Here is a 23,794-nt window from a genome sequence, read left to right as displayed (position 1 = left end):
CGGAGAGATCTATGTAACACAATCACATGCTTCTTTTTCCTCATAATCTCTTGAAACACTATTTTCAAAAGCAGTTCCTGTTGCCTGTAGACCGTCTCTTATCCTCCCGAAAAGTTGGGAAGCTGAGGCTGTTCTCATCCTCATACGGGAACGCCCGCTTGCGAAGAGTGTTTGACCTTACATGTTAGCCGGGGAACTTTCCGACTGAGGACATTGCTCAAAAGGTGGGCAATGGAGCCGAAGAATGGGACAGCGGATCTAAGCCCAAGCTTCATGCCAGCCTTAAGTGTGATTCAGCAGGCAGAACAGGGAACTATAAGTTGTAGCAGAATGGCAAACTATCACATGTTGGTAACCCAAGCAGAATATTTTCTACACGATGTCATCCCATTCCCAAGGCTTTTGGTGCTTACGCTAGTGTACATCAACCTGATTAACTCAGTAACCACCAGGCTGTTCTCCGTATCCCTGATAATGCTGGTGTGCCTTTGCTAGATCACCCATCTATCGACTCTAGAAATAATGCACCGGGTGGAACGTAATCAGTCAATCACTGGTTCAGTGCCAAATCATGGGCATGCGAATGACAAGCTGGGCATCAAGATAACCACTAGATGCGCATGTCCACATTAGTTTTTGGCCGTAACGTTGGAGGCCAAAAGAAATCTCTGGGTAGGTAACCCGGTTGGTCAAGCTTGCGCTGGTCAACTAAGGCCGGCCTGCGACATGGAAACACTCGAAGCCTCAAGGTCTCAAGTGCAAAGCAGATGCATGCACCAGTCATCACTTTAAAGCGAGTCTGGCGAAGCATGGTGTTAGAAGGTCCACCTTCATGCCCACAGTGCAATGTTCAAGGATGCAAACAAGACCTAGGTGCATCATTGTCTCAATGAAAGTCTGGGGGAATGGTGTATCGATAGTGCAGTCCTGGCGCAAGTCAAGTGTTGCAAGGAGGGGACCATTAAGGCTTTGTCTGGACCCAGGCATCAAATATGCATCAAGAATGCTCCAACCTTGAGATGTGAGTTCGTGCGGTATCGCAGATTGCATCAAGCAACCAGAGCACATATGTGCCAGCTTCATGGCAAACGCTGATAGGTGATCAAAGGCAAAAGGCAGGACAAGATCTAAATCCGTGGAAGATCCATGGGCCAGCTTTTTCTCGTGCATTCAACGATTAAGGGCCGAGCAGGTGTCGCAATTTTCGTCGGGGAAGAGCCGTAAGAGAAAGAAAAAGGTCGTAAAAAGCGTGTACTGTACAGTCATGGAACAGGCCGGATCGTGCTGGGCGGTTGCAAAACCGTAGAAATCCGGACAGATTTCAAAAATCCTTTCATGCCCTGGTATCATCATTGGGCCACCATGCAGGGGATGCAAGGCGTAAGGTCAAGATGAGCATCGAGGCAGATGGCGGCAATGTCAAGGCGCATCGGTGAGTTGAGTGGGCGGGTCAACATCAAGCGCAACAACAAGCCCAAAATCATGGCGACTTTACGAGGACCCAGGCGCCTGGGATGTGGCACCCTGAGCCTGTGCCTGTGCCGCTTGAGCAGCAAGTTGCGATTGCCACCAAAGCGCGATATAATTCTCATAACCGCCGTCTGGTGTAGTCGGTTAGCATTGGGTCAACGACGGTAATATCAACAGAGGCGATGACGGAGTCAATCTCTTACATGGCGCATAGGGATCAGCCGGATTGGCAGTGGAGCTGCCAGCGCTAGACTGAGTGGCAGCTCCAGCAGCAGTGGTAGAAGGGGTGCTGTTAGTGTTAGACGACTGGCCATAGTTGGGGTTATCATAATCGCGGTGCTGTCCACGGCCACGACCAGAACCAGACTTTTGCCTCTGTAGAGACGTGTTAGACATTACAAAATAAACAGCAGGGTAGGAAGCAGCAACACATACCACGACCTCAACTTTGTCCTCGATGGCACGTTTGGCTCGCGCAATAGCTTCACGAGTACCGACCAAACCAATCTCACGTTCAACCTCACCCGGACCTGAGGGCTGCGACACGTTGATCTTGCAGCCAGTCATGTTCTGCATCTCGCGGATAGTCTCACCACCTTTTCCAATGATCATGCCAACGGCATCAGAAGGAACAAAGATTGAATCATTGACCTTCTCCTGGCCGTTTCCACCAAAATTGTCATTGCGACCGCCTCGGGGGTTGGGCAGGTTCCCGTTCCGGCTATCACTGTCCACAATTTCCAAAATCAACTCCTTAGCGATACGCGTGGCCGCGGGAGGGCCAATGAGATTCACAGGACGAAGTCCGTTGACGCTCTTATTCTCACCCACGATATTGATGTGGCAACCACTCCTCTCTTGCAAATCACGGATGGTTTCGCCACCGCGACCAATGATCAAGCCCACGGTCCTATCCGGGACCATGATTTGCACAGTGTCTTCCCCTTCTTTAGGGGCCGGAGGACCACGGCCGCCATCACGACCGCGTTCGCCTGGACCACGCATGCCACTGTCACGAATGATGCGGTTGATCATCTCTTTAGCCTCCTCACGTTGGGGACGAGGACCTTGGATCTTGCAAAGTCGCATTTGGTCGTTGGGACCTTGAGGAGGAATGAACTGAACACGGCAACGAGTCTCGCCTTCGACACGACGGAGGTTTTCTCCCTGGCGACCTATGATCAAACCAACCAAGCTGGCCTCAATCTCAATGACTTCCACGTCATCCTTGTTGCGCAGAGGGGACCGCTCACGGCCACCGTGTGAGCCACGAGGAGAGAATGCGCGACCACGCCCAGGGGAATATGAGCGTTCGCGACCATAATCGCGACCATGGTCGGCGCGTCGCTCATCGCGGTACGGGTTGTAATTGTCACGGTAGGGATCGCGTCCACGGGGACTCTTAGATCTCGAACGGGAATACTGCCTCGAATCATTCGCACGCGAGTCGGAATATGAACCACTCTGGCGATCGTATGGGGTAAAGCCCTGTTCAGTTGCGTATGCCTTTGCTTTAGCAATCGCGTCAGCGAGAGGAACAGTACCCGAGTTGACAGGACGGATTGAGCTCAGATCAATGCTGCCACTAGAGGCTGGTTGAGGATACTGATAAGCCACTGGAGGTTGGTAGGTACCCGTCTGAGACGGATAGGGGTTTGGGACTGATGTTGCATAGGGATTTGAAGGTAAAGGTGCCGAAGCAGTAGCAGGCGCAGGAACCCCAGGCTGGGTTTGTGCAGGAGCAGAGCTAGCTGGGCGCTGAGTGGCATCTGGAAGCAAACCAGTCAGTACACTGTTTGCTGAAGCAGAAAATGGGAGAGATTGCCCTTACCAAGCAAGCGCAAGATCGAACTGATGTCTGGAGTTGAGTTTGCCATGTTGACGTTGCCAGAGGGCAAGCAAAGCTTAACACAGTCTGGAAGGTTTTGCAGTGGTAAAGTGTCGATCGACAACCTTTGGTCTTTCGCTGCTCAACCTCAATCCTAATGTTCCCCCAAAGCAGGTCGCACTGATAAAAAGGTAGAGAAGTGGAAGAACGCAGATGAAATAAACTTAAGGACCACGAGGAAATCCTCAGATCACAGAGCAAACACGTAGAAAGGTGACGGCGCTTCGAGTCAGAGTAATTCCAGCGCGCGAAAGGCGGGACGAAAGGGATCGCCGAGGTATTGGAATCAAATCGCTGCGTTATGTCAGTCAATGAGCAAATTGACACCAATTGTCGGTCGCGGTGAAGTGCGGTAGGAATGGCTGGTCGTGCACAAACCGGCCAACTCCCAGATGTGGGACGGAGAGACCGCAAAAAACTTACCTGACAAGGATCGAATGTCGGCGCAGAAAGCGTACACGATGCACTCAGCAGCGGTCGCTTTTTTTCACGGAGATGCGCCGACGCAGCGATGACCAGTCGGAGGGCAGAAAAGCTGGATAACAAAGAAGGAAATAAGCGGGTTGTGGTAAAGTCCTAACTCCTCAACTTCCCAATGGGCAGGAAAGTTTTCAACAGCTGTAGCTGGGCTTGGCAATTTGCTGCATAGAGCAAGCCAACGGTGCGGCGGTGCGATGTGGAGGGAAAAGTGGCTTCCTCGGGCCCATGCTTTGGCGCTCTGAGCCCCGCTGAATGAGCCGCTGACGTGCACGGACTCTAAGACCTCTACCTGGCCAGGTCAAATCACGTGATCCTGCAGCTAGTCTTGCACATGGGATTCTGCCAACATCAGAGTTCACCCTCACATGGAGAATCACAGTTCTCTAATAGTGCTGCATTTCCAGCAATGTTTGTTCTATTGGCAATTCGGATGATTTTGGGCAAATGAATCGAAGCTTCCTACCGATCAAAGTATCAACAAGAGCATCATGGAATTTGAACCATGTGTACGGTTTTGCGACTGATGGAGTGTTCAGTCAAACTCTGTAGGTAAAGTTCTGCTTTCAACACTGTGGTAAATTTAATCTTTTTTAGTGAGATCATATAGGGAGAAGTGTCGATCTGGTGAGTCTCCTATGTAAGAAAGCTGATCCAAAATCACGCCTCTGTTTGGCCTACCCACTCCCGGCATTGGTTGATGCCAACTGCCTTAGCAGTGACGTTTCGCAGAATGCTAAAGTTTTGCCTTCGGTCCACGTTACACCGAAGGAGAAAACCCGTTTGTTACATCTTCCCTGTTTCACTCGGTATCTTCGAGGTTTCCTTTTGCTGAGTTTCGAATTACTTCCGAGTCCTCGGAGTCCTCGAGATTCCTACCAGCTGGATGCCTTGTCAAGGGGAAGGAAGCTTACGGCAGGCTACATTGTCCACAAAATGAAGAGGCCGGAAATAAAAGTGTCAAAGTCCATGTGCCATAGTCATGCCAACTAGCAGTACACAGAGCGGATCAGACATCTTGAATCGTGCGGCGTGAGAGTGTAGGATGCTTACAGAGCTAATCGCGGTGTAACGAGGCTGCCAACGGCTGAGGAAGGGCCTTTGCACGAATGTTTTTGTGTCACTCAACTCTCAGGGGCTCAAGAAGGATGCACAACAGGTTGTCAGTGGTTGTCAACCGAGTGACATAAACGAGCCCCACGGACTTTTGAAGGGGATGGCTTGAAAGTCAATACAGGATGTCATCCGAACTTTCGTGCTAAAAGACATTGCTTGCTAATTTTTGATGCAACATGATGCCTTAATAAGCCTTTTTTAAAGTTAGGCTGTTTTCTTGATGTCATATTTGGAAGACATCTTGGCACTTAGTGGCTTCTCCTGTGGACAATCGAGAAAAAAACTTCTACGTTTATCATTCTCAGTCGATGCTCCAAGGCAAGCAAGCTTCACGCACCGTTGGGAACAACCAGCTTTGAGCCGTAATTACCTACAATTCACAAGAGTCTCAATTTGGCAGTGGTCATTTCATTTTCATTGAAACTGGACCATTTGCGCCGCTCAGCAGCCTTACATCGTGATCAGGTTTAGGACGGTTTCCGCAATGATCGTGGGTTAAATCCTGTTGGACACCACTGGAAACACTCGCATCAAAAATGCAAAGACTTAGCTGAATTTCCGACCCGCCGAAGTACTCCTCGAAGCTCTTAACAAATGGTTGATTGAAAGGTGAGAGAGATTGGAGTCCGGCTCAAGTTGGAAGCTCTTTGGCGCTGTTCCATCTAGTACACTGCCAAGACCCGGACAACTCAGTCGTTGTCCAACCCGAAGTTGTCTTCAAGTCATGATGGCAAGACTGAGCCGATTGTCGTGATTCCCGTGACGCAAGCCTTTCCCGGGGTTCCCTCGTACTTTCCTTGGTGAGACATTACCTGACAGCACCCAGCTGTTGCTTGTTTACGGCGCCTTTGCCGCATCCTAGTCGACACAGATATCAAGGCAGTCGCTCACTTGGCCTTTCCTTCCCGAGGTTCTTTCCTTTGAATGAAGCACCAAGGCTGCGGGACAAAAACTTCGTGACCTGGGCCAAACCCGAGAGTGTTCCCTCCTTCCACCGGTCAATATTCCCGTCAGATTCCGTCGGTAAAGGTCGCTTCTCCTCCGGCAACATCAAGCAACAGCAAAACTTGCAGCACTCTGATAATCGAGTCCTCGAAATGACAAGAGTCGCCTGGATTGTCCTCTTTGGAGGGCTTGCTGGAGCTAAACTGCACGCAGAAGTGCTGAAGCATGCTCCTCCCGGAATCAGCTACCATGTTCCCAAGGGTATTCTCCCGACGTATTCGTCCAAGGTCGTTTCAGTCAACCATCATGTCCACCAACTGCGCCCGGTCTCCACCCGTCATGGCTTTGCCATGAATCTCAATAGCAAGTCTGCAGCTTCTGTGTTGGGCATCCACCAACGTCATGCCGGTGGTTTTGGCTACGAGAACATCACGACTACCTCGGCTTACGGCACCCAGTATGCCATTGAGGCCACCTGGGACGGCCATCCCTTGTCGCTGCTCATTGACACTGGCAGCTCCGACACGTGGGCAGTTAGCAAAGACTTCCACTGCATTGACTACACCGGCCAGTTTCTCCCCCAATCTTCCTGCGGCTTTGGAGAGGCCTACCCTGATGCCTTTCAGTACGGTCGCACCGATCCGCCTACCCACATGTTTATCCAGTATGGAGACGGCGAGATTGTCACTGGTCCCATGGGCTTCTCCGACATTACTATCGGAAATATCACCGTTAAGAAGCAACAGGTTTGCCTCGCGAACACCACGTATTGGTTTGGAAACAATTACACCAGCGGTCTATTGGGTTTGGCATTCCCGTCTCTGACCAATGCCTATTATGGAGACTCTGGCACCGACCACGACTATGGCAGCCAAGTTCAGTACTCACCCCTGTTCACCAGCATGGTGAGCCAGGGCTTGGTTGATCCCCTGTTCAGCATCGCCATTGACCGGAATGCTTCGTCTGGCATGATCTCCTTTGGCGGAATTGCCCCGGCAGTCGGCGCAGACTTCAGCAGGAGTGCCACTCTGGACATGATAATCGTAAGCCACTGTCCCAGGCTCTCAGTTCAACCAACTTTTGTCAGGCGACTGCTGACCCTTCCCAGACGAATATTATCGGTGTTCCCGCAACCGCATTTCAGTACTCTTTCTACACCGTCATCCCCGATGGCTGGTACTTTGACTCGACTATGAATACCAAGAAGTACCCATACATCGTCGACAGTGGCACGACGCTGAACTATTTGCCACCGAGTAAGTCTACAGTGCTTTTGGCTGCCTGCTCCTCCGCTGAGTGTCAGTGCTAACTTACATCCCCCTATTTAGGTCTCGCCGACGCCATCAACGCTGCCTTCACTCCTCCGGCCGTTTACATGTGGATGTACGGAGCTTATTTCACCTCATGTGATGCTATTGCTCCTCAAGTCGCCGTGGTCCTCGATGGTGAGAAGTTCTACATCAACCCGGTCGACCTCATCTACCGCACCATGGTTGACCCTCTGACGGGCTTGTGCATGACGGCAATTGCAAGCGGTGGATCAGGCCCATACATTCTTGGGGATGTTTTCATGCAGAATGCGTTGGTGGTATTTGATGTGGGTGAAGCAAAGATGCGCTTCATCCCTCGTCCTCACTACTGAGGAGGTTGTGCCTGTGTATTTGGTATCTGTGGCATCCATTTCCCCTTTGCTTGGCAGCATTTAACCTTATGTGTAGGATTGGCATGATATTTAGGGGAAATTCAGACTTTCTATCCCAGTCAGAGTCTGCAACCTGCGTAGGCATGAGTGACGAAATGGTCCAGCTGTCAATGCTCTTAGTCAGCTATCCTCTATATGTTGCAATGAATGGATGCCTTATCGACATTGGAATAGTCTCCTTCAGGGAATTTCTGCAGGAGCACGTTTCATCACATGGGGATTCTTCCTGTCTTGTCGTGTCAACTTCAACGTGTTAGTCGAGCTCGCATTCCATCGGTAGAGAGCTTTGATCACAAGACTATATGCCAAACTGAGTGCAAACCCACATGATCAGGACTCCAGGACGCGATACTATGATGAACCTTCTAATCCATGCATCTTAGATACATAGCATTCAGAGTCGTGGTCCTAAATAGACACTCCGTGAAGAACTGCATAACACTCAACAGATCTGGTTAACCCTATGCAGGCTCGTAAAGCTGCGCGTCACTTGGTTTCCGTCTAAACAGTTACCTAACCCCCTGGAAAATGCGTAGTTACCGTGACCGTGAGCCTGGGAAGGAAGTTTATGTTCCAACAAGTACACTACCAGACAAACCAACCAACCATCCATCCATCGCCAAACCTGAACGCCATGCCGAGAGCCATCCATCCCATTCCATATAAGTTCCATCCCAGTTTGCAAGGCCGGACAAATTGGAAAGTTATAAGCTTTTAACGCATATCAAGTGCGGTAGACAAAGTAAAAAAACCAAACATCATCAACAGCTTAGATGCATGCCAAGTAACAAGTGCCCAGTATGTTCGGAGGGCACTAAGGCAAGACATTAGGGCAAGAGACATCTTAGATGCCGCCGTCGGGGGCAGGGTCTTCATGCTTCGCCGTGCTCCCCTTGCCGCGCCAGGTGCTGACCGCTTTGATGTTAGCTTTGTAAGTCTGCACCTCGGTGCCGTATGCACGAGGGGTAAGCTTGATGAGGGTATGCAGCGGGACGGGGACCCAGGGGCTTTCTTCCTGCGACTTCTGCATGAAGTAGGCGTAGATGCAGCGAATGACAGCTTGGTGTGAGATGATGAGGATGTCCTCGCTGCGCTCAAGTTCCATAATAATGGGCTCCAGGCGGATTACAACGTCGCGGTAGCTCTCCCCGCCGCGGTAACGGTAGTTGTACTTATCCTCGTCGCGCGCCTGAAAGTCCTCGGGATAGCGGTCAGCGATCTCCTGGTAGGTCATGCCGTCACAGACGCCGGCATCGAGCTCGTCGAGCGCCTTCCACTGCAGCTGGTTGTAATGCTTCGGGAGGTAGCGAGCTGTGGCGATGGTGCGTTTAAGGGTGGACGTCCAGACCGTCAGAGGACGATCATCCTGCTCATCAAGAGCATGTTAATTGCGAACGTTACAATAATGGGGCTGCGGTAAGACACTTACACCGACAGACTCACGGACCAGCTCGGGAAGCTTGCGAGCGTACTCTTCACCACGATGGGATAGCTCGGAGTCCCCGCCAATACGGCCCTCGAGGTTGAGGACGGATTCGCCATGCTGGTAAAGAGATGGGTTAGTTGGTCAGTTGCACAGAGGCTAGTACATGGAGAACCTTACGCGAGACAGCCAAACAGAGCGCGGGCGGATGTGCAGGTTCATGAGGAAGTAAACGATGCGGCTTTGCAGGTAGTCCTGGATACGGTTGATGAAAACCTTTCGACCAACGTTCATGATCTTGAGGTAGGTAAGATCGTCCTCATCACCATCCTCATTGATGGACTTGTAGACCTTTTCGTAATGACGAATCCGCTCTCGGAAATCCTGCGCGGCTTTCTCCGGATCCTGGCCAACATAATCGGGGCTGCTGGTCTTAACGTCGCGGATGTTGGCCATGATCAATTCTTCGTCGTCGCACTTGGATTCCACAAACAAGACTTCAATCCCCTCGCGGCCAACCTTGTCGAGCACCCATTTGCGGCGCTCTTTTGTGCTGTTTGTAGCGTCGAGGATGCCCACGACGCCGCCCTCCTCTTTGAACCACTTGAGCATGTCTGACACAGCTGCCTCGGCAGCAGCACGGCGCTTGCGCTCGCCTTCAGGGTTATTGGTATCGAAGAAGTCGGCCGACGGATGAGGGGCATCATTCCGTCGGTAGTTGCCAACATTGAAGGTCTTTGCAGGAATGGAAAGCCATTTCAGGTACCGCTGGGCTGGAAAATGAAAGCCAAGTTAGCAACGACATGCCTAGTGGCGAGTAAATGGGCCGACAAAGCCGGGGTATCTCACCCTTTTGCGCAATGTAGCTCTTCCCTCGGGCGGGTAAGCCAACCATGACAACACAGATACGAGTGTCCTCGGGCATGATGCCCACGCCATTCATCCTGGGCGCCATGGCTGCGAAAGGGCAACCTGAGCGGCGGTGATCTGGGAATTAAGGGAGGAAATGAAAGCAGGTGGGTTACTAGGGAAAAGAGTGTGCAGCTGAGTACAAGAGACGACCTAGATGTTGTCCTGTTGGCCGAGGCAACAGTTTTGTAGCAACAGCCAGGAGATGGCGTGAGGTGTCGTGGGGCAAAAGGCGGCAAGTCCCCTTGTTTTAAGTGGTACAAAATCCTAGCACCAGACCACCGACAGGGTTAGGTAGGTAGACGTCACTCCTACCGCTCCTGCTACAAGATGCTGCTGCAAGTTAGGGCTGCAAAGTGTGCTAGCATTGAACTGGCGAACAGGAAAGCACAGAGAGAGAGATAGCAAAAAAAATCAAAGTGCAAAAGTGTGCAGAAAACCTGGGGGAGACGCGGTCATCCAAAATCAGAAACGCTGTGACGGGACGTTGGGTCGGCTGTCATTGATGAGCTTCCAGAGCATCGGAATTCCCAGGATGCCATTTCGGGTGGTCCAAGGGGCAAGATCCTGATCTCCTGGCCGTCTTGCCCCACACAGTCGGCGGGTCTGCAGAGAGGCTCAAAGCTGCGCTGGCCAATCCAACCAGGAGTCAACCATCAGGGTGCCCCACCGTGCAGAACCGTCCGGAGATCGAGTGGGTTGGCTCTTCCAAGAAAGCGGGGTCGCAGTTGTGTGATATGCTAGTTTTCCTTTTCAGATCACCTGTCCTTGCTCTTTGTGAATCAGCAAACTTGGATCTGCCCATTGCAACCAATTCAGCCTGTTCTAGCTACTTGTTCCCAGAAGCAACGGAAGCTGAGATATGCTGTTCCCAGGATCCCTTTGATGCGGCAGGCTTCCTTGACAGTCAAACCCCACATTACCACAGCCGGCAGAAACCGGAACCAGGTGGGCATTGATGTGTGGCTGAACTCTCAGGAATATTCAGGTCGTTTTTCTGGACGCTGCCCAGCCCCAAGTAGGTTGTCAATTAGTGTCAACCCACCAATTGGACTTTCTGCCGGAGAATTGTGTCAATCTTTGTCGTTCTTTACGTCTTTCCAGCACAAATGCCAAGCAAAAAGCCTAGCATTCAGCTGTACCAGCTGACCAGCAAAGCCCAGTGCAATACCCCTGGCTACGCGCGTGTCACGCAAATCATGGGCTTTCTGCTTCTTGGCTCTCTGTTTCTCCTGCTAGACTGATAGGGAATGTGGGGGGGGGGGAACTTCGGCACTATCAAACTTGTTCAGCGTTGCGGTTTTAACCTCTACTGGACTGGTGATCACGACCTGCACAGTATTTGAAGTCGGCCTCACGTGACACATACACCAGCCACTGAACAGTGAACCATGCAAGTACTTTCCCAGGATTCAGAGCGGATCATTGGCTAGCAATTACGCTTGTTCACTAAATCTACAACTCGCAAGTGCAATAGACGGGCCGCGCCGCATCTGTGATGTGTCAGTAGCGATTGGTTCACATGACCAGCAACTGTCAAGTGAGGCTGGCGATGGATGTCAGGTATAGGTGGCCTAAGGTGGCTAGGAAGTCATAATGGGCAGTCCGCTGGTTTCATCAAATGTATGTGGTTGCTTAGAGGGAACGTAGAAAAGTGGGTGGCACATCGGCTTGCTTGACAATGATGAGCCAGAACAAAGCATGCTGTGAGTTGTCAGCCATGTACAGAAACATTCAGCTATCCTGTAATGACAGATTCTATGGCCTAGTGGCCAAACTGCTGAAAACTGATCCAGATAGGGGTTGTATGCTAACAGTGCTTGACAAGTCCAACGTGCCAGGCAAGTTAAGATGCATCAATCAGCTGGGATATTAGGTAAGCTGGGTGAGGAAGTGTGGCTCCTGACCCTCATCTAGCTGCATATGGCATCAGGAACAGACGCCAAGCCATCAGACCCCGCCGGAACCGGGAGAATAATTGTACCGAGAGGCCTTGGCCCACCTGCTATCAATCCACTGATAACGATGGGTGGGTAAAAAAAATCAACATCGCAGCGTCGTGGCATCCAGCATCGAACTTTTGCGCCGTGCAACCATCAACATGGCGTCCGAATCCAGCAAAAAGAGAAAATTCAAGGATTCGAAGGGGCCGAAGCCTGATGAGGCTGTTGCCAAGCCCTCAAAGTTCAAAAAGCTGAAGCGGGATCCTACTCCTGAGGAGAGAGAGACGAGCGATTCAGAGAGCGGCAACAGCGACGGCCAACATGAACCTGATCAGGTTGATAGCGATGGCGAGGACGCTGTCTCTGATGATGGCAGCTTTGATGAGAAGGTCGCTCATCAGGATGAAGACGGTTCCAGGCCCGAGAACGGCACCGATTTGGAGGATGTCCCCAAGAACGACAACCTTCTCCCACCTCCTACAAATGCTCAAGAGTTCTCAGAGCTGAACCTTTCCGAGAAGACAACGAAGGCAATCGCCGAGATGGGATTCACTAAGATGACTGAAATTCAACGGCGAGCCATTCCTCCTGCGCTTGCCGGCAAGGACGTCCTGGGCGCGGCAAAGACAGGTTCCGGCAAGACTCTTGCCTTCCTCATTCCGGCTGTTGAAATGCTTAGCTCACTGCGTTTCAAGCCCAGAAACGGTACTGGCGCTATCGTGGTGACACCTACCCGCGAGCTAGCCCTTCAGATCTTCGGCGTTGCGCGCGAGCTGATGAAGTATCATTCGCAAACCTGTACGCAGTGTGCCCCCTCGTAAAGTTGACACACTGCTGACTTCAATTGCACAGATGGTGTTGTCATTGGTGGGGCCAACCGTCGCGCTGAGGCAGAGAAGCTGGGGAAAGGCGTCAACCTCCTCATTGCCACTCCTGGTCGCCTACTCGATCGTGAGTGATCACAACAACCCTTCTTACCATTCCTATATGTTGACCTTGTCGGTTACAGACTTGCAAAATACCCCTTTCGTCTTCAAGAACCTCAAGTCGCTGATCATCGACGAGGCAGACCGCATTTTGGAAATAGGTTTCGAGGATGAAATGCGCCAGATTGTCAAGATTCTGCCCAAGGAGGACCGTCAAACCATGCTCTTTTCTGCTACTCAGACAACCAAGGTCGAGGACTTGGCGCGCATCTCACTGCGCCCCGGGCCCCTCTACATCAATGTCGACGAAGAAAAGAAGTACAGCACAGTTGAGGGTCTGGAGCAGGGTTATGTTGTGGTCGAGGCTGACAAGCGCTTCCTCCTGCTTTTCTCGTTCCTTAAGAAAATGGCTAAGAAGAAGATCATTGTCTTCTTCTCGTCATGCAACTCGGTTAAGTATTACAGTGAGCTACTGCAGTACATCGACTTGCCGGTTCTTGACCTTCATGGCAAGCAGAAGCAGCAGAAGAGAACCAACACATTCTTCGAGTTCTGCAACGCCAAGTCTGGAACTCTCATTTGCACGGACGTCGCAGCCCGTGGTCTCGATATTCCTCAAGTTGATTGGATTGTTCAGTTCGACCCTCCGGATGATCCGCGCGACTATATCCACCGCGTCGGTCGGACAGCCCGTGGCAACAATGGTAAAGGTCGTTCGCTTCTTTTCCTGCAGCCTTGTGAGCTCGGTTTTCTGGCGCACCTTAAGGCTGCGAAGGTGCCTGTCGTCGAATACGACTTCCCCAAGAACAAGATCCTCAATGTGCAGTCCCAGCTTGAGAAGCTCATCAGCACCAACTATTATCTGAATCAGAGCGCCAAAGAGGGCTACCGGTCGTACATCCACGCCTACGCTTCCCACAGTCTGCGCAGTGTCTTCGATGTCCACAAGCTGGATTTAGTTAAAGTTGCGAAGGTCGGTGACATCCCGGATCCTCAGCCCAACACATTTGGCTAACTGCTTGATCAGAGCTTCGGCTTTTCTACCCCTCCTAGAGTTGATATCACGCTCTCCGCAAGCTTGAGTCGTGACAAAAAACCCCAAGGGAGGAGAGCCTATGGCAGTCAACCACGTCAAGGTGGTCGGTATAAGAAATAGGATGTTTGGGCCTACAGGGTGTAGCAGGGGTGTTGGTCTCTTGCACTTATCACAGTTGGGAGTTACGGCGTCAAAAGAATAGTGTGGATTTCATACCCGTCTAGTTCTAATCAGCAACGTCGGTTGCTGCCAGTATATCTCCTCCCCGTTTGCATGGCGCGTCTTAGACCAAGGCCATCATGCTATGTAATCGTGATTATGTAATTGATAACTTTCAAGATCTCGGCCTTCCAGCACCCAATTGTTAAACCCTGTTACCTTCGAAATTTGTAAGTAACCCCCATAGAATTGGCACTCAGGTCCAGAGCATCAAAGGTTTGGCAGCTATCAAGAGGTGTGGGACAAGAGATCCGGCAAACTAGCAAAGAGGTCCCCATGACAATTGCAAAATACCATCAACTACAAACCAAGCAATTGGCTTGTGAATTTACCGGCCAGGATGTTTCACCACAGGCGAGAGAAGATCGGGGGGTTTTGGATCACCAAGAAGCAGTGGGACGATTGCGGCCGGTGAGATATTGGGTATATAAGGATTTGATCAATAGCCGTGACGGGAAGCTTTGAAGGCAAACCAAGTGATGCATGAACTACAATTCATATAAAGACACATGCCTTAGTTCAATGGCCTTCATGCCAGCCACACAGAAAGCTTACTTTCTCGTCCATCAGCCTGCCGCTGCACAGGTTGTTGATCCAGTTTCGGGTCATAATTCTTATTCATGGGAACCGACAACATGGCACCTTCTCTTCATCCCCTGATGGACAATGGTATCACCAAGGGTGATGCTGCCTCTGCTGGAGGCAAACCCTACTGTTTATCCGATAATGACTGAGTGGAGGTGACACTAACAGCAATGTCGCCCACAACCACGCATGTGGGCATTCCAAATGCTGGAAGCCCGAGAGCATACTTTTGTCCATCGTAGGTGTGGTCACCCGGAACAAACTCTCGGTCACGGCCAATGCTGAAAAGCTACATTGTTGATTTGTCAACCCTAATCCAGCGCTACACCTGCAAAGAGCGTGGAGCACACATATATGGACGCATTGAGCAGGAGCACGTCTTTTATGGTTCGGTTTTGTCCATATCAAGCTCTCTGATATAAAAGGTGACAAGAGCCACCATTTACAGCGTTGTGCCGTCTATATTAAACAAGGGTTCAACTCGTTTGGGATGGATGAGGTAAGAAGTAGACTGAGGAACGTTGGGTTGAAGATGTACGATGCGCTGTCACAACCGCTGATGGATTCAATTGCTACATGGACAGCAAAGAAGTCGGGAAAGTTGTCGGCATGATGGCATGAGATTTGGACAGGAGCAACAACAAATTTGTTCGGATCGTAACGGCTTGGGATAAATGCCAACCTCTGATTAAGCTTGGGACTCTAGCGAGGAGAACTAATGGTGTTGACTGTTTGGGGCGTGTGTAGTATTAATTCTCAGTTGAAGTGCAGAATCGTTAGTTGCTATGGCAGATTTGAATGTCAGTATCATGGACCACGGGATCGACTGAGACGCGCAAATGTGGATTAATGGACTGGAGAGGAAGCTGGTTGGAGATAGGGCGCTACGGTTCTCTCTCGGAAGCCCAGGATCGCAGCAACTATGGGAGCCGCCAGCATTGTAGAGCCAATCAGCGTCGCCAAACCCCTGAACTTCAACTCCCGAGGGAGGGGGCCAGGCTTGGCATTTTGGCGTTTCAACGCTGGGCCAGCAAGAGCGCATCATCTGGAGTTCTCCCACCGACAAACCAAACCCGCTGCCGATGAACTGGTGACCGCAGTGTTAACCTTGCCATTCTCCATCCAGCGTTGCCCCACTAGATGATTGCCCCATTGAAAACTCGTACTGTTATGGTTTCCGCATGCCACGATGGTGCTGCCCAGAGCATATTGTTCCCTGCGGGTCCTGCCACTTCAAGCAGGTTGACCTACCCATGTGCTTCATCTGATGCTCGCTTGACCGACTTGCGATGCCTGCAATGCATGGCCGACAAATGCATCATCCACAGATCGAGATAAGGGAGCCAGAAAGTGTCCGATCGGATTCCCCTTGTGGCAATTTGTTTCCTGCCATCAGTACTACGCGACTGACAGCTTTGGCGTTTGGGTAACCGCGCAGTCATTCACAGACCCCGGCGTGGCACAACGACTGGCTGCGAGGCAGTCGGCGCTAAGCAACAAGCGCCCACCAACGACCCATGACCTGTCAACGCAGCTGTGCCCTTGAAGCACCAAGACAAAGAATGAGCATGCTTCTATCTTTGTCCTCCAATATTTAGCCCAAGTCATGTGCTGCTTGCTTATTACGGCGGTGTTTGATGCTTTTGTTATGGCTGCCTCTCGGTCTCCCACAGTATTTCACCTCTATTGTTCCATCCTTTTCCTATTGACCCTGCTATTCTCTTTATACCCCCCACCTTTCGCTTGTCTTTGATGCACAGCTTCATTGAATAACCATGAATCAATTGTGAAACGGCTTTGTTCATTATTCTCTCTTTTTTCTTACAACGCCTCGTTCTCTGTTGTTTGCTCCTAATACTCTTCCGGCGGCATCATCAGTAGCTGGTCTACTTTCTGTTATCGCCAACATTTTCGATAATCCATAGCAGTTTGTTCTTTACCCAACAAGTCAGTTAAACGCTTCTCATCAAGCCTTATTATCATGGTTTTCCACGAAAAGTTGGGGGCCGTGCCCCCAGTTCCGTCAAGCTTGAATCCAAATGACTGGCGGACAATTCCGATCCATAGCGACCCTTCCAGTAGCTCCAGCGTCCAGCTTCCCGATCATGTGAATACGGCTCCGTCGATTACCCCTTATCTTGGCCTTCGGGCGCGGCTTTCCCAGCTCTGGTTCAACCGCTGGACGGTTTTGCTGATCCTGGTTCTCGTCCGCGTCTTGCTCCTCTCTGGCAGCCTCGACGACAACATCGCAGATGCTAAAGTGAAAGCTCTTTCGGCATGCAGCAAGGTGGAAGATATCGGTAGTGCCATGGCTTCTATGCCACACTACCTTTCAGTCGGTGTCAACTCTCTCGCTTCTGAGGGCATCACCAAAGCTGTCTCTGGCTTGGTTAAAGTCCTCATCATGATCTTGACAGGTGTCGAAAACCTCCTCTTCTTCATCATCAACATGTATGTTGGCACGTTTGTTTGCGTGGTTACCGCCCTGATTCACGGAGGTCTGGATGTCGCAGTCAAGGTTGTTGAAGGTGCTACCAAGCTCATGAACAATGCTGTCAGCGGCCTCACCAGTCAGATTGAGAAGATCATAGATCCTGCTGAGAACTTCTTGGAGAGTATTGAAAGCACGAAAGTTCTAGGCAAGAGCGTTAAGGACTGGCTTGATCTCGACATGCCCGACCTCTCCACCGTCAAAAAGCCACTAGCCGACCTTAAGAACATTAAGATCAGCAGTGACGATCTTGTCAAAGACATCAAGACGTTGAACCAGAAGATTCCCACTTTTGACCAGATCGAAAATCTCACAAAAGATGCTATCGCAATTCCCTTCGACACTCTGAAGAAGCAGATAAACAGCACATTTGGAAACTACAAGTTTGACGACTCTGTTTTCCCCGTAGCTCAGAAGAAGGCCCTGTCTTTTTGCTCCGACAACACCTTCCTCAATGACTTCTTCGATTCTCTTGCCGAGATTGTTGCGAAGGCCAAGATTGCTTTCTTAGTCATCGTTCCTTTGCTGGCTGTTGCGGCAATTGTGGCGATGGGATGGCTCGAGATTCGCCGCTGGCGCAGACAAATGGAGCGCGCCAAAGGTCTCAGCGAGCATGTCTACGACCCAATGGATGCAGTTTACATGATTTCTCGACCCATGACGTCCCGGTTTGGCATTCGGATTGCTTCCTTCATCACTTCTAAGCGCAAGTACATCATCTTGATCCGGTGGGCATGGGCTTACACAACCTCGTTACCGGCCCTTTTCGTTCTTTCCCTCGCTCTGGCGGGGTTCTTCTCTTGTTTCTGTCAATATATCATCCTCCAGCTGCTCCAGAAAGAAGTGCCAGCCCTTTCCACCAAGGTTGGCGATTTTACCGGCCAGGTCGTCACAACACTTCAACGAGTCTCCACGGATTGGTCAAACGAAGCCAACGGTGTTATCCTCAAGCTCCAGGACGACATCAACAATGATCTGTTTGGCTGGGTTCAGGAGGCGACATCGGCGGTCAACAACACTCTAACCACTTTCGACAACGAGATTGACAAGGGCCTCAATTCTGCGTTCAAAGATACGGTACTGCTGCAGACAGCCAAGGATCTCGTGGGATGCTTGATTGGGAGGAAGATCGACGCTGTTCAGAAGGGTCTCACATGGGTGCATGATCACGCCCATGTAACACTCCCACTGTTCGCGGAAGATGTCTTCTCGCGAGGCGCCAATGATAGTGTTAGTGGCGATAGCGACCTCACAAGTTTCCTCGCCTCTCCCTCTACCGTTACAACGGACGAGATCACCGCAGCGGTTAACAGAGTTATCGACAAGCTCCGCCAGAGCATTGTGGAGGAGGCACTTATCTCGACAGCTCTCTTGCTTGTTTACATCATTGTTGTGCTCATTGGCATCCTCTGGGCCATGGCAAACGCAGTTAAGAGGGACAAAACACGGGGTGAAGGCGGACAAGAATATGGCCTGAAGGATGTCGGTGCTAGCGACTCTGACGGGAACTCGATGTCCACCAGTGGTTGGACACCAGGAGCTGGGTACTATGCCCACACAGGCAGTGTGAAGAGTGGTCGGTCGGAGTCGGCGAGATGGCTGTCTCTTGCCCAAAAGAACGGCCACCCGGAGGTCCAAGACTCAGATCGCTAGAGGCCTTCTGATCGTCAATACCAGCGACGGGACTCATCCGAAAACTACGGCTTCGCAGTCTCACCCCCGAGTTACACGCCGATCTGAGTTGGAGGATGGAATGAAACAAGTTTCAAATCAGATCCCTTCTTTTCTGCTTTTATTTTCGTTTCTCTTTAGCAGAATATACCCATCAATCGGCTGGCCTGGTTTGGGCTGGGCGCATCGCGTGTGTTCGAAGTCGTCGCATTTTCAGGTTCTCGTAGACGGCAGCATCTCGCTAGACTAGAGCGTCTGCATCATACGGATTACAACAGATCGTTCAGACCCTGCAGGAATCGTGTAATAACCTGTATATAATTGATATTTAAAGAAAATATGCATCCAGTAAATATTTTGCTTGTTTATTCTTTCAGCGTACCAAGTACGCATGGAAGTGATTGACAGTTGTGACTTTTTATGCAAGTTGCCAACAGTGCGAGCTGTGTCAAACCACGTCAAGAAGTTTTTTCTGGCTTCCCCACAACCACCATTCGCTTCTCAGGTCCGGTCCCGCAGTCTGGGCCTGCAGGTTCCATCCGCAGCCGCATTGGGCAGGTGGGCCCGCCGCGATCGGTGTTTCCGCTTGCCCCTGCTGTTGAGGCGACGAATCCAAAACAAAAGTGGGATCCGCTGACTCATGGTGGGCGTGCCCCTCGCCTGCTCAGTCCGGAACAGTGAGCTCCCTTGGAGTAGTTCATCCAACATCAAAAAGGTCTGGAGCCAACCTCAACTTGGCCGCTTGCATCCTCTCTTTTGTGCTTACAGTCGCTGGAAAAGACCAAGCTCGGACTGACCCAATTGACCTGAACCAGCCATTATGGAGGCCATCAAGCGGACTTTCCAGCGCTGCAAGGCCGAGGGCCGGGTAAGCATTCTGTGTGCCCCGCATTCGCCTGAGTTCAATACTGTCGATTCTGTCCCTAGTGTGGGAGCGCACAATGGCTGATAAAGACCCTCATTGCAGGCTGCGCTCGTTACCTATGTCACTGCCGGCTTCCCGAAGATTGAGGACACTCCTCATGTTCTCCTTGCTATGGAAAAGGGCGGTGCCGATGTAATTGAGCTCGGTGTTCCCTTCACTGATCCCATTGCCGATGGCCCGACCATCCAGACTGCCAACACCGTTAGTCACTCTACCTCATATACCACTGCCCTATAACAGGGTGCTAACACCAGGTTCTCTGGCTCCAGGTCGCTCTTCAAAATGGTGTTACTATTCAAACTACCCTCCAGATGGTGCGGAACGCCCGCAAGCTGGGCCTTCGCGCCCCCATCCTGATGATGGGCTACTACAACCCTCTGCTAAACTACGGCGAGGAGCGCCTGATCAATGACTGCAAGGAAGCTGGAGTTAACGGCTTTATCATCGTTGACTTGCCGCCCGAAGAGGCAGTCTCTTTCCGCCGTCTGTGCACCAAGGGAGGGTATGTCCGGAATCACGCCAACCTAATACCTGGGTGTGTGTGCTTTTCTAGCTAACCATTGGTTTTTGTCCAGCCTGTCCTATGTTCCTCTCATTGCTCCGGCTACATCGGATGCCCGTATGCGCATTCTCTGTCAGCTGGCTGATTCGTTCATCTACGTCGTCTCGCGCCAGGGTGTCACCGGCGCCCTTGGAACCCTCAATGCTCACCTTCCCGACCTTCTTGCCCGCGTCAAGAAGTACAGTGGCGACAAGCCTGCCGCTGTCGGATTCGGTGTCAGCACTCATGATCATTTCCTCTCTGTCTCCAACATTGCCGATGGCGTCGTCGTTGGCAGCATGATTGTCACAACCCTCCAGAAGGCCGCTGAAAACGAAAAGTACAAGGCTGTTCAGGAGTTCTGCTCTTACCTCTGTGGCCGCAACCCTGCTGCTGAGGAGAGCGCGTCTGGTGCGGATCAGAACAGCGCTGATGCCTCTGTTGATGGCGTCGCTGGCGATGGTGAAGCCGAAGATCTTGTCGCGCAGCTTGCTTCTATGCATGGCAGGCTTCCAGAGCGTTTTGGCGAGTTTGGCGGACAGTATGTCCCTGAGTCGTTGATGGATTGCCTTTCAGAGCTTGAAGAAGGTTTCAACAAAATCAAGGATGATCCAAACTTCTGGGAAGAGTACCGTTCCTACTACCACTGGATGGGTCGCCCCGGCCATCTGCATAAGGCTGAGCGCTTGTCAGAGTACGCTGGTGGCGCCACGATCTGGCTGAAGCGTGAGGACCTGAACCATACAGGTTCTCATAAGATCAACAACGCTTTGGGCCAGCTGCTTCTTGCTCGCCGTCTCGGCAAGACCAAGATCATTGCCGAGACTGGCGCTGGCCAGCACGGTGTCGCGACAGCTACAGTCTGTGCTAAGTTCGGTATGGAGTGTACCATCTATATGGGCGCAGAGGATGTTCGTAGGCAAGCCCTCAATGTCTTCCGCATGAGGCTTCTGGGTGCCAAGGTTGTTCCCGTTGAGGCTGGCAGCCGCACTCTTCGTGATGCCGTCAATGAGGCCCTTCGTGCCTGGGTCGTCAACCTCGAGGACACTCACTATATCATCGGTTCGGCCATCGGCCCGCATCCTTTCCCGACTATCGTCCGCACATTCCAGTCTGTCATTGGTAACGAGACCAAGGCTCAAATGCTTGAGCAGTGCGGCAAACTGCCAGATGCGGTGGTGGCATGTGTTGGCGGCGGTAGCAATGCGGTGGGCATGTTCTATCCCTTCAGCAGCGAGCCCAGCGTCAAGCTGCTCGGTGTGGAGGCTGGCGGTGACGGCATCGAGACGAACCGCCACAGTGCCACGCTCACAGCTGGCTCTAAGGGCGTTCTTCATGGTGTCCGTACCTATGTCCTGCAAAACGAGCATGGGCAGATCGACGAGACACACTCCGTCTCAGCTGGTCTTGACTATCCAGGTGTTGGTCCCGAGCTGTCCCACTGGAAGGATACTGGGCGTGCTCAGTTCATTGCCGCCACTGATGCCCAAGCCTTCATTGGCTTCCGCCTGATGAGCCAGCTTGAAGGTATCATTCCCGCCCTGGAGTCGTCTCACGGTATCTATGGTGCCATTGAGCTGGCCAAGACCATGCGCAAGGACCAAAACATCGTTGTCTGTCTCAGTGGACGTGGTGATAAGGATGTGCAGCACGTCGCCGAGGAGTTACCCAAGATTGGCCCGCAGATCGGCTGGGATCTCCGATTCTAAACTTGTCCGTCGAATCTGTACAGATACGTGCATTTCGCATTTAGCTTGACGGTTTTTCCTGTTTTTCGATTCTGATCTGCCATGGGCTTTGTTGTGGTATGACGGAGTACTCTTTTGGCGAAGACGTGAGCAGTTACTTGATCCGGGGCAGCATGTATCTGGAATTTGGACCAGATCTCTATCACATTATTATCGACATATCAGCGAATAGATTTCGTAAAATAGAGCATAAAGCTGCCTACTTTTGGCTGCCATTTCGTACCCACTGCTTTGTGATTAAAGCGTAGGATGGCAGACACGGCAAGAGATAATGTACCGTTTTGCAAGCAAGCTAACCGATGCGGCCAATTCGCCTAGCCGTTCTGAAGTGGCGCATAATCTTCACAAGACCGGAGCAAACAGAAATCTTTATCCATTGACACCAGCTCTAACAAATGACACAGCGCGCATCAAAATATACATATATGGTACAAGAATTCATGTCCCATCCCCCCATTACTGTGTCCGAGGTTTCTGCTCCTTCATAAAGATGTCTTGTTCGCTCGGGCCTGCCGAAGCCTCGTTAGAGAGCTCAAACACACCATCCTCCTGTAGCTTTTTATCGACCTCGGCAATGAGAGCATCCCGAGCGACCTGACTACCCTCAACCTTAATCCACTCCCCGACGTCCTCCTTTGGTGGCAGCCCCAGTGCCGCACGCTCCTTGGCCAACCGCTCGCGGATCGCAGGCGTTTGCATGATGCGCCAGCGCAGGCGCCATCCCCAGGGGCCAAGGTCCTTGATGCGCTGCGCCTTGTGGCCCAACAAGTAGTTGTCGAGACCACCAACCTTGTCGATGGTGCGCAACACCCGCGTCGTTACGCGCGTGCGCACAAATACACCCAGGGAATCGGACCACAACCGCTTGTGCTGTACGTTGGGCCGCCACGCGCGCCGCGTCTTGATCTCAAACTTCTCTGAGACGTTGTTGCCGAAGCGGATACGCTGGGAGCCGTAGAGGCCCGTGTTCGACTGCTTGTAGACTTGCCGCGGGCCGTACGGGTAGTCCGGGATCTCGGGCATTTTGGCCGTCGGGGAAGGGATCGGGATGTCGGAGCCGGGAACGCTAGGCTGCTTGTAGGGAGCCGCAGGCGTTGTACTGAAGAATGTGACAGCCAGCCTGGTCAGAAGGTGTGTGAGGGGCGCGGTCGGTGCTGGCGAAATCATGGCAATTGTTGGCCTCGCAGCTACCCGCAAGCAAAATTGAAGGGAGGTTGTTGACGGCATCGTTCGACTGATGAGTGCTGCGTGGGGTGTCAAGCGGTTTGAGGCGATGAATAGAAAATTGATGCTGCAGTTGTCGTATTGGCCAATTGCGGGACTCGTGAAGCTCTTGGTCGACCTGGACGGCCTTTTCTGGATCTCTGCGAGAATTGATGGGAGACTTGTTCGTCTGTCCCGCAACCGACCTTGGTCCTAAAGCTCTCCATTGACGACGGGCTGTCGTTTCGTTCGAGCTCAAAATTTCGGAAGTCTGGCCTGACAGCTGTCAGCACTCAAGCAAGGCAGCTGCCAGGTGCGGGGCAGCCAAGAAGTGGGTCTCGTGTTTTTGCGGACCTGTTTTGGTGGGGTTGGCCAACTTCGATGCGCAAACTGCCCTGCGGCCCCTCGTTGGAGACGCGGACCTTCGTGGTCGATTCACCCCCATTATCATCACGATGCTTCCTCCAATCGAGGACCCCGTGCTGCAAAGTAACCCCCAATTTGCTGTGCTCTATTCGACACTCACGACATCAATAATAAATCAGGATGGAACAACCAAGAATGACTTCGATGCTG

At 51.7% G+C, this 23,794-nt stretch overlaps 7 protein-coding genes across 7 annotated transcripts; 4 read left to right on the top strand and 3 right to left on the bottom strand.

The window, feature by feature from the left end:
* Window positions 1-1,491: 1,491 nt before the first annotated feature.
* Window positions 1,492-3,347, bottom strand: CTHT_0000680 (uncharacterized protein; the record flags this gene model as incomplete). Its single annotated transcript, XM_006690559.1, has 4 exons — window positions 1,492-1,601; window positions 1,674-1,845; window positions 1,906-3,239; window positions 3,302-3,347. 4 exons carry the CDS (start codon window positions 3,345-3,347, stop codon window positions 1,492-1,494), a joined length of 1,662 nt encoding a protein of 553 aa, XP_006690622.1.
* Window positions 3,348-6,048: 2,701 nt separating this feature from the next.
* On the top strand, window positions 6,049-7,538 carry CTHT_0000670 (aspartic-type endopeptidase-like protein; the record flags this gene model as incomplete). The annotated part of the gene is made up of 3 exons (XM_006690558.1): window positions 6,049-6,939; window positions 7,005-7,152; window positions 7,225-7,538. The coding sequence occupies 3 exons, from the start codon at window positions 6,049-6,051 to the stop codon at window positions 7,536-7,538; spliced, it is 1,353 nt and encodes a 450-aa protein (XP_006690621.1).
* Window positions 7,539-8,442: 904 nt separating this feature from the next.
* Window positions 8,443-9,976, bottom strand: CTHT_0000660 (fructose-2,6-bisphosphatase-like protein; the record flags this gene model as incomplete). The annotated part of the gene is made up of 4 exons (XM_006690557.1): window positions 8,443-8,964; window positions 9,028-9,141; window positions 9,202-9,794; window positions 9,871-9,976. 4 exons carry the CDS (start codon window positions 9,974-9,976, stop codon window positions 8,443-8,445), a joined length of 1,335 nt encoding a protein of 444 aa, XP_006690620.1.
* A 2,055-nt stretch (window positions 9,977-12,031) lies between these two features.
* On the top strand, window positions 12,032-13,814 carry CTHT_0000650 (ATP-dependent RNA helicase-like protein; the record flags this gene model as incomplete). Its single annotated transcript, XM_006690556.1, has 3 exons — window positions 12,032-12,671; window positions 12,726-12,824; window positions 12,883-13,814. 3 exons carry the CDS (start codon window positions 12,032-12,034, stop codon window positions 13,812-13,814), a joined length of 1,671 nt encoding a protein of 556 aa, XP_006690619.1.
* Window positions 13,815-16,620: 2,806 nt separating this feature from the next.
* On the top strand, window positions 16,621-18,783 carry CTHT_0000640 (uncharacterized protein; the record flags this gene model as incomplete). The annotated part of the gene is made up of 1 exon (XM_006690555.1): window positions 16,621-18,783. The coding sequence occupies one exon, from the start codon at window positions 16,621-16,623 to the stop codon at window positions 18,781-18,783; it is 2,163 nt and encodes a 720-aa protein (XP_006690618.1).
* An 838-nt stretch (window positions 18,784-19,621) lies between these two features.
* On the top strand, window positions 19,622-21,976 carry CTHT_0000630 (putative tryptophan protein; the record flags this gene model as incomplete). The annotated part of the gene is made up of 4 exons (XM_006690554.1): window positions 19,622-19,669; window positions 19,769-19,927; window positions 19,996-20,228; window positions 20,302-21,976. The coding sequence occupies 4 exons, from the start codon at window positions 19,622-19,624 to the stop codon at window positions 21,974-21,976; spliced, it is 2,115 nt and encodes a 704-aa protein (XP_006690617.1).
* A 495-nt stretch (window positions 21,977-22,471) lies between these two features.
* On the bottom strand, window positions 22,472-23,182 carry CTHT_0000620 (mitochondrial 54S ribosomal protein bL28m; the record flags this gene model as incomplete). The annotated part of the gene is made up of 1 exon (XM_006690553.1): window positions 22,472-23,182. One exon carries the CDS (start codon window positions 23,180-23,182, stop codon window positions 22,472-22,474), a length of 711 nt encoding a protein of 236 aa, XP_006690616.1.
* Window positions 23,183-23,794: the final 612 nt, after the last annotated feature.

This window comes from Thermochaetoides thermophila (assembly GCF_000221225.1).
Source record: "Thermochaetoides thermophila DSM 1495 unplaced genomic scaffold scf7180000011806, whole genome shotgun sequence".
NCBI lineage: Eukaryota > Fungi > Ascomycota > Sordariomycetes > Sordariales > Chaetomiaceae > Thermochaetoides > Thermochaetoides thermophila.
Note: the sequence above shows the minus strand (reverse complement) of the source record. Positions and strands in the feature narration are given on the sequence as shown.